Source organism: Aplidium turbinatum, chromosome 4 (assembly GCF_918807975.1).
Source record: "Aplidium turbinatum chromosome 4, kaAplTurb1.1, whole genome shotgun sequence".
In the NCBI taxonomy this organism is placed as follows: Eukaryota; Metazoa; Chordata; class Ascidiacea; order Aplousobranchia; family Polyclinidae; genus Aplidium; species Aplidium turbinatum.
In genome coordinates, this window is record NC_137475.1 from 25,701,764 (window position 1) to 25,719,973 (window position 18,210).

The following is an 18,210-nucleotide window of genomic DNA, read 5'->3' on the forward strand; positions in this document are numbered from 1 at the left end:
GGGTACTAAGCCAAAAATAGCCAAACTCATCTATAAACGCCAAATTTCTCAAGTTTAATATTAAAAACGCCAATATGGTAACCTTGTTTATGACTTTCAGAGCAGTGGTTTATCATTTCTAGCCTATAACAACACAGCTAGGTGTTGATGGGGCCTCCTCTGTCTCAAAACACCCCTGTCACAAGTGCTTTTAAAATTTAATTTTTCGGAAATTACCTGTATTCAAAAATGTTTTGCGACCATTGATATGGCCTTTTCATTGTGTTTTATTTTTGTGTTGTACAAACGAAGAGATACAATTAAGAAAAAGTATTATCAAGATTTCTGCGGTTTGCTTAATGTTTTAAAGTGAGTAGGTATAAGCTACCTGATTATGAAACCTCTAAAGCTGATATCTGCTTGTCGGCCAGTGTATTCCAATTATGCAGGTATGTTTTTCACTTTGTCTTTTTAAACTATACAAAAAGTTATGCTGTGTGTTACTGTGAAGCATGAAAAAGTGTGTGGCCGCAGTTACATCTCATTCGTTAGACTACATACAGTAGAATTCGTCTATAACGGCTTCGTTTATAACGTCAATTCGCCTATTACATCACATTTGGCTCGGTCCCGGCAGAATTCCTATCTTTTACGTACAATGTAGTTTGGCTACAACAGCATCGCTTCTTCTTGCTTATGAGGCAGCAATTCAGGTAACATCTCCCAATTGTTGCAATCAGAGCAGTGTCTTCATATCAGGGTCTATGAGATTCACATGTTCTTCAGGTCGAAACACTGGACAGTGATTTATGATGTGCTGTGCTGTTTGACAGTCACCACAAATACAGGCTGGTGAGTCACACAATCCTCAGGTAAACATATTGTGCTTGAAGCGACCAACACCAGTACGGAGGCGATTCAGAGTGACCCATTCTTTTCTTGGCAGGCCTGAGCCAGGTGGTACCGTAGTGTCTGGTGTGACTTGGAACTGGTTGGGCCGTGAGATGGTTTCCCAGCGGTCTCTCCATGACTTCATCTGGTCGAAGTGACCTTCATAAAGCGCCACAATGTGTCGAGAAAAAGGGCACCTGGAAGGCAGGCGTTGACGTGTGAGCTGTTGTGCATCAAGGACTACATTGTGGAGGAGATAGCAATCATTGACCTCTGCCTTTAATGCGAGCCGTATGGTAGAATTCTCTCTGCGTAGTTTTGGCGAGGCGATGCCTGAAAGCACTGGTAGTAAGTCTGTAGGAGTTGGACACAGGCATCTAGTTATTATGCGCACGGTGTCATTAAGGGCGATATCTACTTTTCCTGCATGTGTGGCGTGTGCTGCAGCACCAGACTGGAGAAGCATATTCGGCAGCACTGTACACAAGCGCTAGGGCACTAGTGCGCAGTGTTGGGGTTTTGGATCCCCAAGTCGACCCAACTAGACATCTGAGAAGGTTGTTTCTTGCTGATGCTTTGGTACGAACTGAGTCACAGTGTTTTTTATACGTGAGTTGCCGATCCAAGGTCACTCCCAGGCATGGAGCTCTGGGAGCTACAATTGCTGTCTCGATTTGTTATCATTCGCTTGATTGCAAGAATCAATTACCAGGGCTCATCACTAGGAGGTTGACAACTTGAGCATCGCTTATATCATAACGTCAATTTGCATGTAACAGCACCCTTTATTGGTCCCCAGACGTCTTTTGTTCGTTTACAACGTCACTTTAAGCCATCACCTTCACCACAAACGGTCAGTCTTTTAATTCAGTTAGCGCTGCTGCTTGGAAAATGTCTTCCCTTTATTTTACTAGTACGTCGTTTGCAGCAGGGACTTTAATTAACTGAATTAACTTTTTTCCGGCGTGAAAAACTATCACGTGTAAAAAGAAGCCCTACAGCTGACCTTTAAACAACTCAAAGCAACAGTCACGACGATAGCGAGCAAATCCTACATTATTTAACAAAAGCTGAATGCTATGTGGTAGAGAAATCCGTGTCAAAACCGAAACAGCTGAAGATCAATGTCTTTTTTGCTAATAAACAATGAACTTCTCTACTACTGTATGTAACGAGCTGTATTGCACAAATTTCCTGTACCTTTCGCTGTAGGCTTTTTTTTAAAAACAATTTCTTTGTTTACTGTGTTTTCTGCGTGACTTTTGTCAGTTTGGTGGTACACACTAGTAAACCTGACTGGATTATACACCTCTTTCTTTAATCAAAAGACAGTTTTAGAATAGTTTGCGGTAGTTCGTCAATAACGTCAGTTTTTGCAATCTCCTAGAGGTGCCGTTATAGGCGAATTCTACTGTATTTCCAAAAGTCATAACAGATATTCCAGACAAGATCGCGACTCAATGTTAAATTAATACCATGTAGTCTAACGGATGAGTTAGTAACTGTGGCCACATACTTTTTCATGCTTCACAGTAACACACAGCATGTGCAATTACAAAATCAAAAAGTGTTTAAAAAATGTTAGAAAAGTGAGCTTTGATAGCTCATTCTGTTAAGCTTTGATAAGCTCATTTATTTAAGACCGATTGTGAACAAAAAAAATAGCTAAATTACGCAACCATGGTTCAAGTGCCGGGGTGTGCATTTGAGCGGAGCCAAGTGGGTCATTTTAACATGCAAGTTTTGCAGGGCAGTTCTTCACTCATATGCCCATTCCAGATGGCTGCCTAGCTGCACGCACAATAAATTGGACATCTGATCTCCACTTTTCATGGTTACAAGGGTTCAATTTCAATAAACTTCACTCTCAACAGTCTTTCAGTATTATCGCTGTCCAAGTTAACTTGGCCCACCAACCGCATGTGTTTCATGAAAATAAATTGATTGAAATTAAAGGGTTATTTACCATGTTTGTAATTTGTTTCAGGGCTACTACAATCTTATGTTTGCTGTAGAAGAAGTGGTACCTTTATTGCTCCTGAACGACCATCCATTGATAGCACTGATACTAAATCTACAATAGTTGAGGTATACTGCTTTCTGTACTGTAGCAGGCTACCTTAAAGACTTGTTTGAAATCCTTGAGTTTTATTTAAATCAATGTTTCTTTATTAACTTAGCTGGACTTGAGTCAGTCACAAATCTTTGCAAGGAATGTCTACATTTAAATTATCTTATCCAGGTATCGTTTCAGGAACATCACTAATTGTGTTTTATGTTTATCACCAACCCTAGTCATTTTCGTTGAAACATATAATAATAATCATGCTTGTTTTTTTAGTACTGCGTCCGTCGCAGAATGCCTTGCTTCTCAGCGCTTTAAAATGCAGGCAGTGTCAATGCAGCCATATAGATGCGCAACTGAATACATTATTACCCAAATCCATTGCTGAGTGCCAAGCAGGAATAAGATTTAGTAGCCTACCATTTTTTTTAAGTTTTTGGTAATGGTAGGACCCGACCGGCGACCGGGTATCCAAACAATGCCTACAAATTTAGAGGCAGACGCCCAAACCACCGAACCGTAATATGTTGATTCCCAGTAATATAATGCATAGGACATAAGAATTGGTTGATTCTGTTCAGCAACCAGTTTCCCATTGATATCTAATTGACTTCATCAATTCTTTATAGTTTGTAGTGGTAGAAGAAGCAGTGGTGTCATATTTCTGTGTGATTGAACTTCAGTAAAAAGCATTCAGTTAGGACAAAAAAATTTGCATACAGTAGTCAAATTGATCGTCTATGGTAATTGTCACTTAAATGTTGTTTCTATGTATTATAGATGTAATTGTTAGGTTATTCCTGATGACACAATGATGTGTTACAAACAGTTGAAAGTTTTTGCATGAGTAAAAAATACTGGTATATGTGTTAAACCCATTGACGTTATTCAATTTTATATGTTTATAATAAATATTAAAGTTACTTTACACTATGCACTCTGTCATAACATCACCTCTTTTTTAACATGTTCATTCAAATTACCACCAAGGACCACGATTCTTTTTTTCTTAATTATATTACCAAACCATATAAAGGCATTCTTAGGGTGGATGGTAATGAGTCCTTAATATATCCACCTTAGGACAGGCCTATATTAAATGTGATATTGTGAATCAATATAATTACCAAATTCTTAAAACTACAAGCTTGTCAGCTATTTTTTCATTATGCAATAGAACACTTCAACTGCATGCGAAAGATGACTTAGCTAATTTACAGTCTCAGCTGCTTTAATTACAATGACTGGTGTTCCAAAATACTGTGTTAACTCACTGGTTAACTTATTGTATGTGACTTTTCTTTTTTCTGTTTACCTTGTCCCTATTAGGCATAGCTACAAACTGTGCTTTTAATTTAGGGACGAGAAGATCCATTCTTGTTTAGTTCTGAATACATCCCTCCTCCGATTAGACCGGAATGGCATCGCAATAAGCTTTCTTATCGACTGGAAAGGATGGACTGTCTCAGACGTCGCAAGGCCACTAACATACCAGAATTCTATCCTGGAAGTATATTAGCAGTGACTGTTGCTGATCAGTATGCACCTGGAAAATCAATGAGGTACATCTACAGGCCTTTTAATTTAAATTAAAAAATGCCTTTCCCCATTTTAACGCTTTTGCATCTTTATTGTTTTGTTTTATTAATATGTTCCCAGTGCAGTATGTATGTGACTGGTGAGGTGTCAAACTGCTTAACTGGCTCGCAGAAAGATCTACTTTCGCTTTTTTAGGTGTTGAAAGAATTAAATCACCTTTTCAGTTATCACCATATCTTCTACGCTTCTTAAACAGATTTGCCGGGAGGTGTTTATATCGAGATGGCTTTGGGTTGGGATGCAAGTTTCTCCTTCGAAATGTAATTAATGGAGAGGGAATGGAAGTCATATATCATTTGTTTTCTCCGTTGATTAAGAAGTATGAGGTATCTGCAATGTTTCTTTCTAAAGTTCTAATGCTTAACAATTACATATTTTTAAACTTCTTAGCCTTACCACTAGCCTGAGAAATTTATGTTAGTTTGACTAGGTAATTTTTTTGTTCATCTTCAAGCATGTCATGGGTTATGGTAGCATCTGTTGAATGCATGAAATTAAAAGAACGTTTACCGATGTCATTTTAACAGGGGTCATGTTTTTAGCAACTTTAGTATTTTTACCAATTTTTTGTAAAATAAATCTTCTTTCGTATGAGACAGGATTGTTCAAATTTCAGGGCAGGTGATGAAAAGCCAGGTGAGTGTAGCTTCGTCTAGTGCTGCTGTACCATGCATTCCATTTGGTGCCTTGTAAATAGGACATTCAAGAATGACATGGTCAGCAGCTTGTTCCTTTGCGCCACATTTACAGGCCGATGAGGGAGCCAAACCCCACTTGTTCGTATTCGAATGGAAGTGGCTAATTCCTGTTTGAACTCTGTCAAGCTTAACCCAAGTCAGTCAGGGCAGGTCCATACCAGGGTGGCATGCCACTAGGTGAAGTATAAAACCATAGAGTTTAGTGTCGGGTTGTAATAATTCAGCGACAGCTGGTACAAAGGGGTGTCTTGACTTTGGTCGCCAGGAAGGTTCCTGAGGTGGGACGTTGAGTTGTTTTATATAATGATTATACCCTATATATATATATTTTTTTTGTACATTTCTCCACAGGTTTTACGACTAGAAAAATGGATAGACACGGATTTACGGTATCTGCGAGACGCTGCAGACCAATCTATCTGCACCATTGATCCAAAGATGTCGCCAGAGGCCCCACTACCAACCACTGAAGAGCTGCCCATCTTCAAGGTTAGTTGTGCTGGCACTGTCTGTGTGTGTATTTGTACAGCACTGCTTTTTCTGTGAAACAGTATGGAATACGTAACAAAAACTTAAGTTATTAAATACTTGTTCTCGAGGCTCATTTGCTTAATTGTTTCTGCGCACGCGTAACTTAATTCATTAGCGCTTTACCTGCGGGAAGGCGCCTTCTCAAAGGTAGAGACAGTATTGTTTCACTGTTTACTTTCAATCACTCCAGTTTTTTGTTAATGCCGTCCTGATGGCTGAGATCTTTTGGTGTTGATATTGTTTGGTGTTTGTGAAGAACTATTTTTAATCCTTTAAAAAGAAAAACAAATAAGCTTCAAAAAGTTGTGCGTTAAAGGAAGTTTTAGAAAAGGGTAGGGAGACTTACAATACGAGCTTCCTAAATTTGAAAGTCTCCTTAAAGGGCGGGGAAACCCAAATTAACTTTGCGAGTTTTTTGTTTCAGCGTGATGTCATTGTGTACAACATGCGTTTTAGCAATAAAAATATCCAAATTTTGTTGCCCTCGTCTCGCTAGGGCCGCTTTTGTTTGATACCCGTTTGCGAGGTCTCGTTGCGCATCAAGCTGTGATTCTGTTCGTTGTGACGTCACAAGGTACAGTACATATAGTTGTGGCCAAAAGTTTAAGACCAGACTTGATTTATGACGATTTTTGCATTACTTCAAAATACTGCATCAGATATAAGATGATGCATAAAGATGATGCAACTGAAACAATATATGATGCAGTATTTTGAAGTAATGCAAAAATCGTCATAAATCAAGTCTGGTCTTAAAGTTTTGGCCACAACTATATGTATCTTGTGACGTCACAGCGAACAGAATCACAGCTTGATGCGCGCGAGACCTCGCAAACGGGTATCAAACAAAAGCGGCCTTAGCGAGACGAAGGAAACAAAATTTGGATTTTTTTTTTGCTAAAACGCATGTTGTACACAATGACATCACGCTGAAACAAAAAACTCGCAAAAAGTGAATTTGGATTTCCCCGCCCTTTAAGCAACCTTGATGGACGATCCAATACTCCTTTGTATATTTTTGCTCATCTTCATTCCACATACTTCGTAATTCAATGCATCCCTCAATTTACGTAAAACTTTGTTTCAGCCTGTACCGAAAGCAAACGACTGTGCTTTAATATAGCGCTAAAATATGAGAGCGGGAGCAAAAGGTGCAATTACATCTCCAATGTTTTGTATTTATCAAAAACTTGGAAAAATTTGCGAAACATTTGGCAAAACTTCAAATGGTATTAATTGTTTTATAAACTCAAATATCTGTTTGATTTCTCACTTAAAGAATGATCATGATTGGATAATAATGTACTCGGTATCGCCTCTCTGCAGGTGCAATAATTGCTTGGTAAAGCTCTGAGGAGCAACGCATATCTGCGATGGACACAGCGCTATATAAAAAAAACACATTACACGATACTGTGGTAAGAAACAATTAAAGTTCAACGTAAAAATACGTCTGATTATAGTAAAAAGCATTTGCAATTATTGATGGAGGTGATCATCTAGTTCAGGGGTGCAATTTAGCACAATCTTTTCACTTCGGCACAGTGGCGCAAGAACTATTTTTCTCTAGGGGGCTGAAGTATTGTCAGATTCTGGGGGGCTTTGCCCCCCAGATCCCCCTTCATTCGGTCCCCTTCTGTGTAAAAAAAAACGACGCCAAAAACTAACATTGAAAAAAATGAAGAACGACAACAACAAAGCAGCTGTTCAGGAAGTTAAAACGAACAAATCAGAAAGTGATATGAAAACGACAGTTTGTGGAAATGAGTTCTCACACTCTTCTGAAGATTGATTTTCGCTCAAGTGTTTTCTCTATGAACTGTGTCATCGACAGTGTCCAAAATGTTTTGGTGGACATGCATCAACGCAAGATGAGTAAGTCTTTTTTGTGTCATTGAGTTTCTCAACTACGTTTTCAGGCGTCTTAGAGCAGAAAAAGTACGTTCGGATGATGCAGCTGAAACTGAGAGGCAAATGCAGAGCTCCACGAATTGTCGCGTTTCTTTGATTTGAAAATATGTTGTGTTGGAGGGTTTAGTTGCGATAGTATCTCAGCAACTTTTTGAATGGAGTTTGCGGTTTTTCCACTTACAACATTGCTGAGCAAGGTAAGTTCCGTTTTTACGAGATCTTTTCTGATGGCATCGGGTAAGCTGATCTCAGTATCAGATCTTTCCTCACCGTTTGCACATTTCAGAAGGGCCTTCTCTCTGTTTGCTGGTATAAGCGGGATCCGCCTGGTTGAATCTTCGATCAAGCTCAGCTTGAACCAAATCAATCAAGGGCTTCGATGTATTGCCGTTTCCACGCTCCTTGAAACAATTCTTAAAAATTCCAAGGGGGCTGAATTAGGTCTAGGGGGGCGGCAGCCCCTTGAGCACCCTACTTTCTACGCCCCTGCTTCGGCAGCCGCATCAGTTGCTTTTTTTCTACTTACGACCGCCAGTGAGTCTGGCCCTAAAAGCATAAGGAAAGGCCAAACTTTTAATGAAATTATTCAAGCATAGTTTGCATCGCATTAATCACTCCCTTAATTTGCGTGCGCGCAAATATAAAGTAAAGGTGGTCCCACACTCAGTTATTGAAGTTCGGAAAATAAAGAGATAAGGTTCTCAACCCTCTTTGCCTTCAGCACTAATAACAAGAGTTGGGTGGCCAGCTCCTTTCTTTCGTTCACCCAATTTACTCTACCCTGGGTAGAGGTGAGCGGTGTTTATTAACAACCAGCTTAAGCCGGGTGTCGAACCATGTATTACAGGCCTCGAAATTCGTTTTTGTTGACGGCGGACAAACGTGTCCGGTTTGAGCAGCTATCTCGGCGGACAAATTAAGTCTCACGGCGGACACACCAGTTTTAGAGTCGATCGTCATGCTTAATCACTTTATCTTGATAATTCTTCACCATTTGAGAACTATAGCTACGGTTTAGAAAGCTTGTTAAAATTGCAGTGAAGTCACTCTGAAAGGCTTTCATCAGACCAACGACGTGCGCTGGAAGAGTCAAAGCGCCCTGTAGCTGCTTGATACCCGCATAACTGATTAACTTCCACGAAACGAGGTCCTGTGGCTTCTTGCGTCACAATGCTTTGGGCACGAGTCGGAAAACATCTACACGAACGCTACTATTTTCTGCTGTGCAAAGTTTCACTAGGCTTTATTCTTTAGGTTTATTTTTGCGCGTCATGTTAACGAAAGAGAATTTTCCCTCGGCCTTTTCTTTCTTACAGTAATATCAAAGCTTAACAAATTTTGTAACCAACCTTGCCTTATCAATATTACTCGGAGATCATAGCCAGACATTGTGACGTAAGACTTAAACTAAGTTGTGCGTGAATAGTGTAGAAGTACCCGTACTCCCATCGATTCTTGGCGAAGAATCCACCTATGTTACGCTGATTCAATGTCATCAATCGAAGCAACGTAAAAATCGAAACTTTTCCTGTTTGAATTGAAACTAAGGGATGCGATACAATATTAACATTTTCTAGATGCGTGCTAGAATGCGTGGGAAATTACATTCTCGCAAAAATTGTTTGTGCTATGACGATTTGTATCGCTAGTTCCTGTGTTATTTCTCGGCGGACAAATATGACCGATCTAGGTGGTACTTCCCGCGGACATCACATGCTGTGACGGCGGACGTGTCCGCCGTGAATTTCGAGGCCTGTATTAGAAAGCCAACGCTGTATTATTATTCTTAGTATTAACATTATTGGTATAAGAAAGCCAACACCTTATCCGCTGCACCATCCCGCCGATAATAAACAAACAAAAACAGGCAACTGGCTAGATATCACTAACCTAGTCCAGATTACTATTTAGCAATTGGGTTCCGTGCTTACTCGAACATCCCCACAGCTTTAAACTGCAAAGATATTCAAACTATAAGTCGTCAATTTTTTCTACAACTCTATCTGACATCAAGATCATCCATGTGATCTATTGTAAATCTATGCTGTTAAAAATCAGCTATTCACTCTACAATCTACATACTTCTTTGTGACATCCACATTGTTACGCTACACAGTACACATTGTCTCATTTTTGCATTGCGTTTGTTTCACTTGCACGCATGAACCAGCCGAAATAATCCAAATCTCATTTCTAAGATTTCACAAGCTGAAAGATATATTCAAACGTTATTTTTCCTTGAACAAGAAATAGAAAATATATTTGACACATATATAACCATAGTATAGCTTTGGTAGAGAGGTACTTTTTAAAAACCATAGACAGACAATCGATAACAACTTAATAACATTGAATTGCATAATTCAAAATTAATACAGAAATGAAATAGATACATAATTTCAAACGTTTTCGGCAAAACTTTCTGCCCTCTTCAGGAAAATATCTTAATTCATCTAAACAAAACAAAATTATTCGTGAAATGTTAATACCTATATCACATATATCTTTGCCACAGTGAACAACTGAACATGTTAGACGTATGTAGCTATCACATCCCGAGGCAATAAGTGGTGTTAGTGTGGTTTGTGAAAATAAGTTATCAACATGTTATCAACTAGTTACACGACAGCTGATTAATTTGTGTTGTATTCAAGTAGTTCATCGTTCACTTGGAATAACATTGCTCATGGGAAAGGTGACCTTATGACTGTTTGCTTTTTCATGTGTGACTCTTTAGTTGCTAACTTGCTGCATTCTCCAAACAGGATAAAATAAAACTGAGGGAGGAGCCGAGATGGTCATATAACTACCATAAGACTTGGCCGCGTCCTTATAATGCATTCTTTGAAGAATATTTCTTAGAGGAAGAACTGGTAGCTTTTGAAAGGTGAGTGAAAATACACAATATCCTCAGTTTATTTGTGACTGAATGTCAGCAAATTGTGCACAATATAACACCTTTCTAAACTAAAGCTTATTTTTTGTACAAACATTATATAAGTCAAACAGGCAAATGCGCGGAGGTTTTTATAAACTTTATTCTAGAATACCGGTAGATCACTTAAAGGGATACTAAAGGAAAAACCTGACTTGGCGATTGTGCACGTTCTTTGTGTTTAACATGCTACCATAAAACGATTTTCATTAAATTTTGCCCCATTGCGGTCTGATCAGTAGTCCGCGCGTGCTTTTGTCGGAACATTTAAAACGGGAATGGGCGTGAGCAGTGAAGCGTGCGACTGTACAGTCTACGTCACTATAGACTAGCAATCAGCTGATCGAGCAATAGATGTTACGATTTAACTGTAGGCTATGTATGTATGTACATCAAAACATCAGATTCCAACATCGAAACATCAGACAGTTTGCTCAAAACATCAGATGTGGTAACGTGGCTTTTGTTATTGCTGTCGATAGTGACGTATTCTCGAGCAGTGTTTCCACTTTTTGGTCATTTTGAAAAATAAATGAAACATTGGACTTTGGGCCTTGCCAGTGCCATTGAAAACAAATTTTTTTCGGTAATTTTTTTGAAATGTATTCTTGAATGTTCATTGTTCAGTTTACGCATTTTAATGCTTAATTCCCGTTTGAACATTTCATTTAGTATGCCTTTAATAAGCGGAAAATTCGTCTTGTTTTTGTTCAGTTATATTCGTCTAGTAGCCTACTGCTCTAAATCATGCAAAAACTCGCAAACCTGCGACTTGTGGTTTCGCGTCACGGTAATTAACGCTATTACTCGCGCATTCGCGCACTATAGATGAATGCGCGTCACGCGTTGACCTAATGCGCTCACGCATTTGCAAATGCTCGGGCCATGATAAAACCAGTGACTTACGTCTAGTTTTGCAAAAAAAAATACGTTTCTTTAACACAAACGTTTTATCACCGTTACTTCATTGTTGATTGGATTATTTCGTTGTAAGTACAAACAGTAAACAAAAATTCCATACAGTTTAGCACTACGCCTTCGCAGAATATGCTTGACAACTCAATTTTTTGATAAACACACCCAAATTTTAAGCATTCATCTCAAAACACGAAATTACAAAACTAAAATCATAACTGATGCCATTAATAAAGCTAAAGCAATGAATCGTGAAAGTCTTCTTGAGCAACAAAGTCTAATAAAAACCACTAACTCTAAACGTATACCATTCGTCACCACATATCATCCCTCACTTCCTAACATCAAAAAAGTATTTAATAAATTTGATTACATTTTAAAAATTGATGAAAATTTGAAAACTTTATTTCCGAATCCTCCACTTCCTGCTTACAAAAGATGCCCTACTCTTCGTGATCTTCTAGTCAAAACTAACCTTAAACCCTTACATTCCACCTTGACCCCACCTGGTTTCACCCATTGTAACAGAAAAAGTTGTTCCACTTGTGCTCATTCTAACCCTTGCGAAAACTTTTCCAGTAGTGTTACAAATAAACAGTTTACTATTTTTCAGTCAGTTAATTGTGATTCTTCTAACATCATTTATTTAATTACTTGCCAAAAATGTTTCCAACAATACGTTGGAGAAACTGGACGCAAATTTAAAATCAGAATTAGTGAACGCTTACGAGACATCAAGAACAATAAAAACACAGCTGTAGCTTTACATTTCAACAAACAAAATCATACCACTGTTGATTTTCACGCCTTTGCCATTGACAAACTTAACAAAACGTGTGAATATAGAAAAACTAAAGAACAATTTTGGATTAAAACACTTCACTCACAAGAACCTACTGGGATAAACATTAGAGAATAAACAATCTTATCACTCTGTTACTGACGATCTTTTTTACTAACTACTTTTTAGACCTTCTTGTTTTGTCTATTTTCCTAATTCCCTCGTTTTAGATGTTCTTTTCTTTCACTAATTGATTTAAACATTTCAATACGTTTTTTTCTTTACTACTCCCTTGTTCATTTTTAATTCATTTCTAATATAAAATTTTCATTATGACATCATTATTGAAATGCATTTTTACTTTTAACCTATCGTTGCTATGCCAATGTCATTGCATCTCAACATTCTTAGAATTTAGTTCTGTTTAAATTAGCGGTTCAGTTTGTTTGCATCTCGACATTCTTTGAATTTAGTTCTGTTTGAATTAGCGGTTCAATTTGTTTTTATTCCTTGCTATCACGATAATAAATAGTGTAGGCTATGTCATCGTTAGAAGTCAGGCAAGTCAGACAAATGATAGAAGCTATAATACGTAGAAACTAGTTTTATAGTTAAAAGTTCTCTTCAATTACAATTTTAATAGATTTGAATTTTTACATGTTGATTATTATCTAGTGTATTGACCTAAAGTCTTATAGTTATGTATAATATTTGATCTTTTCTATTCTTTTACTATATTATCTACTTTTTTAACACTTTCATTAAATTTTATAATCATCTTAATAGTATATCATTCTTTATTATTGTTGCAGTTTATACTGATGAAGCCACACTTGTGTGGCGAAAGCTCTGTATTTAAATAAACCGATTCTTCTGATTTGGTGTGATATTGTTTACTTTATTTAAAATGTTTTGTCACACCGTGCATCCCAGTGGATCATCAGTTGAATTAGGGAACGTTCAAATATTACGTAACGCTTTTTTTCCGAATTTTTGACCCCCCCTCCCCCATGTAACGCCAGCGTAACGCTTTTTTCAATCCCCTCCTCCCCCATATAACGCTTTTTCACTACAAATTCAGCACAAAAAACTACCATTCCGTACTCCAAAGCATTACGTAACGTTTTGCTTGAACCCCCTCCCCCCCGATGTGACGCTAACGTAACGCTTTGCATAAACCCCCCCCCCTCCCCCTCGAAGGCGTTACGTAATATTTGAACGTTCCCTTATAGGAAAATTTAATGAAAAGTTTAGGAACGAAGTTTTGTTTTGAAAGTAAACAAAAATACTGCAATAATAGTAAGAATTCCAAGCAACGGGGATCTGCGAAGAGACTATGAGTCTTGGAGTCAACCAGACATCCTTATTTCTATTAAAAATCTTTATTTGCGATAGCAGTTAATTTACCAAAAAGTGCGGTACAAATGAGCGATAACCTTTAAAACTTTTCAACAAATACGTTATTTATATAAGAATATAACATATAGCGTAATTAATGGTTATTGTTAAACTATATTTTCTTAAGCTCGTTCTGACCTTTTAAAAAGAAAATCACAACCTCTTCTTTTTTAGTGTTTTCTGTTTTCGCCTATTTAACTGAGCCATGTGATAAATCAAAGCCTTGGGTTGCGTCATAATGAATTGCGTAATTCCAACTCATCGACCGAGGAGCAAGAATACGCGCGCCGGTATTTAAGAGAATAGCGCAGAAAAAGTAGGAACCGAGGTAAAGTTGTACACCACAAAAATGCGCGTCACCGCGCAATAACGAAATTCTGGAAAACCTTTTCGAATGCGCTGAATAATGATTTTAATTGGGAAAGAAAGCCAGAAAGTAAAAATTTTCTCATTCAGGTTAAAGTGAAACCACTCTACTTTGGACTAAAGCGCAAAGTAACTCTATCAAGTTGCCTTGCAAAGCGGAAGATCAAAGTTCGCAAAACCGGTCGTAAAGTTGATTTTGCGCGAAAATTAGTCGTTAAAATCAATGCTTGATTACTCTTAACTTTCACGTGATGTAGACATAATTATTTTTTGTAGTCAGAGTGTAAAGATGGAGGTTTGATATTATCGAATTGAATCGCCGGTAAATACTTGTTTTGATACTCTAAATTAATGGACCGCGCATTATCGTAAAAACTGTCCGACCGCGCATTTACCAATTTGACTATAGTATTTGGAAATAAAATAAAACAAAACATAGCAATCAAATTCCAACCTGTTATGTTCTAGACATGGCCAAAAGCACAACATGTCTTTGTGTTTGTTTGTGCCATTATCTCGTGTTGTGCTTCTGTTCATCTTGCTTAATCTGCTTGAGTCCTTTTCTGAACAATTAATTAATTTTACCTCTCTAATACTTGACCCGTTGTGCTGCATAATTTTTCAGTTATCATTTTGTTTGAGCTAGTTAACTAAGCAAGTTTCTAAAATGTTTAGATTTGACCACATTTTTACTGTGATAGTGTATGATTCTGTAGTATTTCTTTTAAAAATACTTTCTTATAGGCTTGAAAAGGGCTGTATGACTAGCCGAAAACGTTAGCTTATTGTTTTTTTAATGTTAAATGTAGTGTTGTTGCTAAGTTATGCCTGTTGATGAATCTCAATAAGTTGCACAATTATGACACAAAACAAAGTTGCAACACTGAACCAGAAACGACTTCAGCAAAGAGTGACCTTAGAAACCGCTGCCCTAGTGTGTACTGTATACTAGCCTAACTGAATAATATGGCCCTTCAAAGCGAAAAACAGTTTGACGTTCAGATATTGATGTGACAGATTTTTATTTAAACTTTGCAAACCTTTACAATACCAACAAGCGTTCAGACAGACTCAAAGTAACAATCACCTGGAATACTTGCAGCGTTTTTATCATTTACTGTTTCATTGGAATTTTCATGTTTTTCAGGGTAAACCGTCAAAGAAGCGATCTACAATACGACATATGTCGTCATTATGATATCACAAAAATGAAACCAAAAATAATTAAAGAAATGAAGGATAACGCGTTGAGGATTGCTGTTGCTGATGGAAACGTCGACAATCGAACAAATTAAATGACATGTTTTAAGACATTGGAATTTGACACTGGGCGCAACCGAGCAAGCAAAAGCTAGTTCAATTATTGCTGCAAGGGTAGCCTCTGCTGGCTGGTTGAATAGGATTGCATTTCTACATTAGCTTTGAGAGTCAAAATACTATCGTTCGCATTTTAAGTAACTCGACTGACATGTCGTTGTACGTGGACTTTTCATCCGAAGTTGTCGATAAATATCTCATAATGGAGAACAAGAACGTCTCTCTCTCCATATTGCTTCAAAAAAAAACTGATTTTCATCCCGAAACATCATAGTCGACCAGTTGTCTGCAGCAACTCCTCCTCTTCTCTCTCATTTTTTTTTTGTCAGTTTATCCAATGTTTTCTTTGGTCTCCATGTTCTTGTCACTACATTATTCCAAACTAGCTTTGTGAAATTGTTCTCATCAACAAGTGAACAAGAACGTCAAGCGTTAAATTAGTTGTGATTTATATTGCTTATTATATCCGAGCTTTACAGCACTACGTGATGGGTTATTACTATAGCATATTGTAGATACTGTCCGCAAAGGTGGGCAGCCTTTTAGTCTTAGCCTAAAGGGTGTTGCGGACGCTGCAGTAAAGGCCGTAAACTTTGTTATAGCCTATCAGTATTTAACCATGGTCAACTAGCTAGACTACTCTTACTAGCAAGGAATCTGTAACTTGCGTGTTTGTGCAATGTCTGATGACCAGTGTTGGGCGCGATAACTCATTTTTCAGTTAAGCGATAACGATAAACGATAAAATTATCGCCGATAATGTCCGATAACGATAACTTTTTTTTCTTGATTAGCGCTGCCCCATCCCATGCAGCACGAACTGTTTTCATCAACATGACGAAAAATCGAACATAATATACTGTAAAGGGACAAAACTTTTTGTAAGTTATGCATGAATAGAATCGCAACAGCGGCAGTGGGTATCGAATCTTCAACCTCTTGATCCAGAATCAAACTACTGAGTTAACCGCCCTGCTTATAATTATACCTTCAGATACCAGTTGGATGCTTTTATCGGCGATAATCAAATATTGCCTTTGGCGATAACTGAAAAAATAATTGAACGATAGGCGATAAAAATTTATCGCCGATAATGCCCATCACTGCCAGTCGAGACGGTCGTCTGTGCTACAAAGAGTAGATAGGACTTAAAGCTAGAAGGGCCCCGATTCAGACGCTCGTCGAAAAACTTAGGATTGGGCTTCGGCAAACCCAGCCTCAGCGGGTGCAGTTTACTTCAATCTCTGAATTTTTAATATAGGTTGCCCCTATACTCAGAGATGGACAAAAATGTGTGATCTTCACGATCACAATATCTAGCAGTGGCTACTTCGAAACGAAGATTGCAGTTCTGAGTCACGTCATTTTTAGGCTCTCTTCTTGCACTTTGATCTGTGATCGCTTCACAAAATTTACCTGGAAGTCACCATCTTCATCAGGCACGACACAGATTTTTCAGATAAAATTTCTATGTTCTCCCTCTGGTGAAAAAAATTTAATGACAGCAAAATCTCCAACTTCCATCTTGTGCTTTATAAGAGTTGTAGTTCAGGCCCTTAGGGGCAAAAATGAGCATCTTTAGGCTAAACGTGTTACACGTTGTTTTTTTGTATTTGATGAATCTAACTTCAATTTTAGTGAGTGCCGCAACTTTTTGGGTCACGTAATCACCCCCAAATCGGGGATTCCCCCCAAGTCAATTTTGAGCTCTTTTCACGGCATTTTTATGCAATTAGATACGTTATTTTTTTACATTTGGACTGACTGCCACTACAAAATACACGAGATAAAAATCACACAAAATTATGTTATTAATGACGTCATTGTGACGTCATGTATTAATTTTTTGCTTGTTTTTTTCTTATTGTAGTCGCTTGTTTGTTGTTGATGTTACTTTTTTGGTTACAATAAGTTACCAATGGTTTTTCAACTGATTTGATTAGTATTGAGTGTCAGTACTAAAATATTCAAAATCTTAAGGAATCCAACTTCCGGAAAGTGGTTATTTTCAAGATAGCTTCCAAGATGGCCGCCAAACCATTGAACAAAACAGTAAATTGACCATAACTTGGTCATCATAATGACCAAAACATGTAGTTTTGGTGTCTATATCTAGGTTTTTATACCCTGTGAAGTCAATGAGACTATTCTCAGAATTGTTGAATTATCTGATAGCCTATAAATTCAATATGGCCATCCAAGATGGCCGCCAAACCATTAAAATAACAGTAAATTGACCATAACTCGGTCATCCTATGACTAAAACATGTAGTTTTGGTGTCTATATCTAGGTTTTTATACCCTGTAAAGTCAATGAAACCATTCTCAGAATTGTTAATTCATCTGATAGCCTATAAATTCAATATGGCTGCCAAAACAATTAAAAATGTACAATAACAATGTATTGTTTATTAATAAACCCAGTAAATTTCTATATATATTTGGGTTAACTGAGCAGGCATAAAGAGCTCATACGATGTGGTCATGTAGACTCTTGACATAATCAGCGTAAAGAAAGCAAATGGATCAAGTATTACTAATGCTCATCGCTGTCACTCTCGATGTCATCGTCTGTAATTACGTGATTGCTATATAGACACATGAACCAGTTCGGCATGGTCCACATCCAGCATGGTATGGTAGCACATATCTCCGGCAACTACAGTGAGGTGAACACGATTCGCAATTGCAGTGATCATTTTCAGTAGGTTGTCCGGGGCAGCTTTCATGTCCGTCATGATTGGAACCATCTGATTATTGTCTACTTTCCATCCCCAGTCTAGAGCATCCATACCATCGTCAGTAGCCTACCCATCCTGACCAT

The 18,210-nt window shown here is 37.8% G+C and overlaps 1 protein-coding gene across 1 annotated transcript; it reads left to right on the plus strand.

Moving 5' to 3' along the window:
- The first annotated feature begins 288 nt into the window (after positions 1–288).
- On the plus strand, positions 289–16,104 carry LOC145768714 (large ribosomal subunit protein bL19m-like). The gene is made up of 7 exons (XM_082580292.1): positions 289–428; positions 2,858–2,958; positions 4,295–4,497; positions 4,731–4,860; positions 5,584–5,721; positions 10,440–10,561; positions 15,217–16,104. The coding sequence occupies exons 1-7, from the start codon at positions 374–376 to the stop codon at positions 15,362–15,364; spliced, it is 897 nt and encodes a 298-aa protein (XP_082436418.1). The 5' UTR covers positions 289–373; the 3' UTR covers positions 15,365–16,104.
- The last annotated feature ends 2,106 nt before the right edge of the window (positions 16,105–18,210 follow it).

Coding starts and splice junctions, on each gene's coding strand:
- LOC145768714 (XM_082580292.1), top strand. CDS start 374: ATGAAACCTCTAAAGCTGATATCTGCTTGTCGGCCAGTGTATTCCAAT. Junction 2,959..4,294: donor CTAAATCTACAATAGTTGAG/GTATACTGCTTT, acceptor CTTTTAATTTAG/GGACGAGAAGATCCATTCTT. Junction 4,498..4,730: donor GCACCTGGAAAATCAATGAG/GTACATCTACAG, acceptor CTTCTTAAACAG/ATTTGCCGGGAGGTGTTTAT.